We start from the raw sequence: 2890 nt of genomic DNA, 5'->3' as shown, positions 1-2890 counted from the left end.
GCCCCTTCCCAAAATTACTTCAACGGAAGGTTTTCCAGATGGATATGCGGAGCAAATCCATCTGGCGGAGTCAGGTTACAGAAAGCATACCAGCAAAAATGCTTCACGACCAGACCCAAGCGACTTTTTATGTGTGCGGTTGCAGAAGTCTAATCTGCCCTTTAGGAGTTTAATGAGGAAACAGGAAACAAGACTCACCCCAGAAAAAACCCAAAAATATTTCCAAACTGTCTGTTTTAACCCAGCATAATGAAATAATCTAATTCGTCCTCATAATTAATAGTTTGTCTTTTTGCTTATGTCACTCTGCCAGATTCTGATGATCCAACTCGTTTTCCTATCATACTTTCAACCGTTTCCCAGTTTAAATCTTTCACTTCACGATACTTTTCTGCTTCTTTTCTTTTCTTTTTGTCAAAAAAAATAATTAATGTGCACAAATAAGTAATAGTATTAACCATACATGTAAAAAGAGTTTTATGGGGCCCCCAGGAACTTGGGGCCCTGGGCAACTGCCTGGTAATACTAGGTAAATGGTAAATCTCCAGACTCACCAGAGCTGTGTACCCAGCTGAATCTCTGCTGTTTGCATCAGTCCCCTTCTGAAGCAACTGCCTCACTCTCTGCAGGTCTCCATCCATTGCAGCTGACCAGATACCTGCAGAAATTCATTACACTTTACTTTTATGGCTGCAACTACAAGCCAGAGGATAAAATGTGTTGAATTATCTTCTATATGCAAAGCAAACCTCTTTCAAAATCCATTTCCTCCAAAGTCTGAAGAACACTTGGGGAGGAGACTGGATGAGAGCAACATGAACAATGGTGTTTGTCAGACATAGCTGTAACTGGAGGGACAGCTTTCTAATATTAGATCTTCAGAAAGGCATAAACTTTAAAACATCAGTTTACAACTTTCCTGTCATGCATCATGGCTACACACAGAACCCGCCATAGGCTGAGGCTTTTTAACAAGCTGCAATATCAAGGGTGCGAAAACATTTCAGAAGACGATGGCTTTTGCTGTAATGTGATAAAAAGAAGGCGGTTTGAAGTACATGAACAGAAACTGGTCTAAAAGAAAACGAAGGAGCTCAGAATGGCCGGAGCTAGCGCTGCAGAGTGGGTGCGCACCATTCTAAAACCGGCGAGGCAGCCGGTTTAATGGGTGGGTGGGTTTGTTTTTTTTATCTCAAGACATTTGAATTTTTACAACTTTTTATCGGTTTTTACCGCTTATTCTAAAATGTGCTTCACTTTGTATATAGCGTGGGGCAATTATTTGATTTGATTGATTAATTGAATTTTTATGAGGATATCATTTCAGATAAAAAAAAAATGGATTTTTTAAATATATTTTAGTTTTTTTTTTTTTCACAAAAACCCTCCTTGGGCCTCCACAGATCAGATTGACATCAGTTAATTACTTTTTGTTCTTATATGTCTTTTTTCGCCTGTTTTCCAGTGTAGTCCTGTTTCTCTGACTGTGACTAACTGGATGTGCTCTCTTAATCCTCTGACATGGGACCAGGCTCAGAGCTCGTCTGCCTGGCTGTGTGTTTCCTGGACGGGGCCGCCTTTTACAGTTGCTTTTTGTATCTCTGCTTCTGTCTCCTTGAACCCCAGTCGGCCTCGGCAGATGGCCGCTCACACTGAGCCTGGTTCTGCTGGAGGTTACTTCCTGCTAAAAGGGAGTTTTTCCTCTCCACTGTCGCTAAAAGCATGCTTAGTGTGAGGGATTGCCTTCTAGTCAATGAGTCGATGCAATCAACTGGTTTTCCTTAGATAGAAAACTTTGAATCATTTTGGCTGGATGATCTGGTGAACTGGAAAGTGCCTTAGATGACATGGGTTGTGAATTGGCGCTATAGAAATGAATTTAATTTGTATAACTAATAAACTAGGTCACTGTGTTCAAACCACTAGCTGCAAATATTTAATCTGTTATATTTACATTTATTTTTGTGAAACAGGATTAAAAGAAAAATAGCATTTTTTATTGTCATTTTGATATTAAAAAACTTAAGAGAGAAAAAAAAACTATTAAATAAACAGTTTATGTAGGAAAAAAATGGGAGAATCGATTTTTAGCCATGATTTCTAGGGAGAATATGTAAACTACGTTATTGGTGGGAACTTTTATGATCTATTGGGGCCTTTATCGCAAATGATGGCAAATCTTAAAAAGGCTAATAAACAAAACATTTGAACTTTATTTTTGGTTAAACACATTTTGTCTGAATGACTTTATATGTGTGAGAAGTTAAACCTAGAGCCAAATAAACTAAACAGCCTAATTTTAGGGATCCAGAGGAAGCCAGGGTACTTAGAGGGAACCATGGGAGGTATTTTTCTGACAACAGTGGCGGTTCTACACAAAATTGATAAGGGGGCCAAGGATTTTTGTTTTGTTTTTATGAGAGCACTAGAAAAAAAAACACACCGAAAATAAACAAACAAACAGGGCAAGAGCATATAATTTAATATATTAATTGAGCCACAAAGTGAAGGTTGCAGACTTCTGATCTAACAGATGAAAACTGTGATCCTATCTTGGTACAGCTGAAGTTTAAATCTAACTGCTATTGAAAAATAATTATCAAATCATGAATTATTAAAATTAGTCCAAGGGAAATCACAAGTTACTGTATATTCTGTCAGCACATATCAATATAATGCATTTATTTAGTATTACACTAGAACATTTTATCTAAAAAGCAACATTTTCTTAAAATGAGTCTGTCTGTCTGTTTAACTAACTAACTAACTAACTAACTAACTAACTAACTAACTAACTAACTAACTAACTAACTAACTAACTAACTAACTAACTAACTAACTAACTAACTNGGTGAAAATATCCTATTGATGGCCATCCTCAGGGGACCAC

The 2890-nt window shown here is 37.4% G+C and overlaps 1 protein-coding gene across 1 annotated transcript in view; it reads right to left on the bottom strand.

Moving 5' to 3' along the window:
* Positions 1-1098, bottom strand: part of LOC107081795 (ankyrin repeat domain-containing protein 39-like) — a 5745-nt gene extending 4647 nt beyond the window's left edge. The window contains exons 1-2 of the mRNA XM_015370042.1: positions 750-1098; positions 555-658 (exon numbers count right to left, since the gene is read on the bottom strand). Coding sequence (XP_015225528.1) covers positions 555-658; positions 750-840 — 195 coding nt within the window. The 5' untranslated portion in view covers positions 841-1098. The remainder of the gene's footprint in view (positions 1-554; positions 659-749) is intronic.
* Positions 1099-2890: the final 1792 nt, after the last annotated feature.

Source organism: Cyprinodon variegatus, unplaced genomic scaffold (genome assembly GCF_000732505.1).
Source record: "Cyprinodon variegatus isolate N-32 unplaced genomic scaffold, C_variegatus-1.0 Scaffold41, whole genome shotgun sequence".
NCBI classification, from domain to species: domain Eukaryota; kingdom Metazoa; phylum Chordata; class Actinopteri; order Cyprinodontiformes; family Cyprinodontidae; genus Cyprinodon; species Cyprinodon variegatus.
This window is presented reverse-complemented; position numbering and strand designations above follow the sequence as displayed.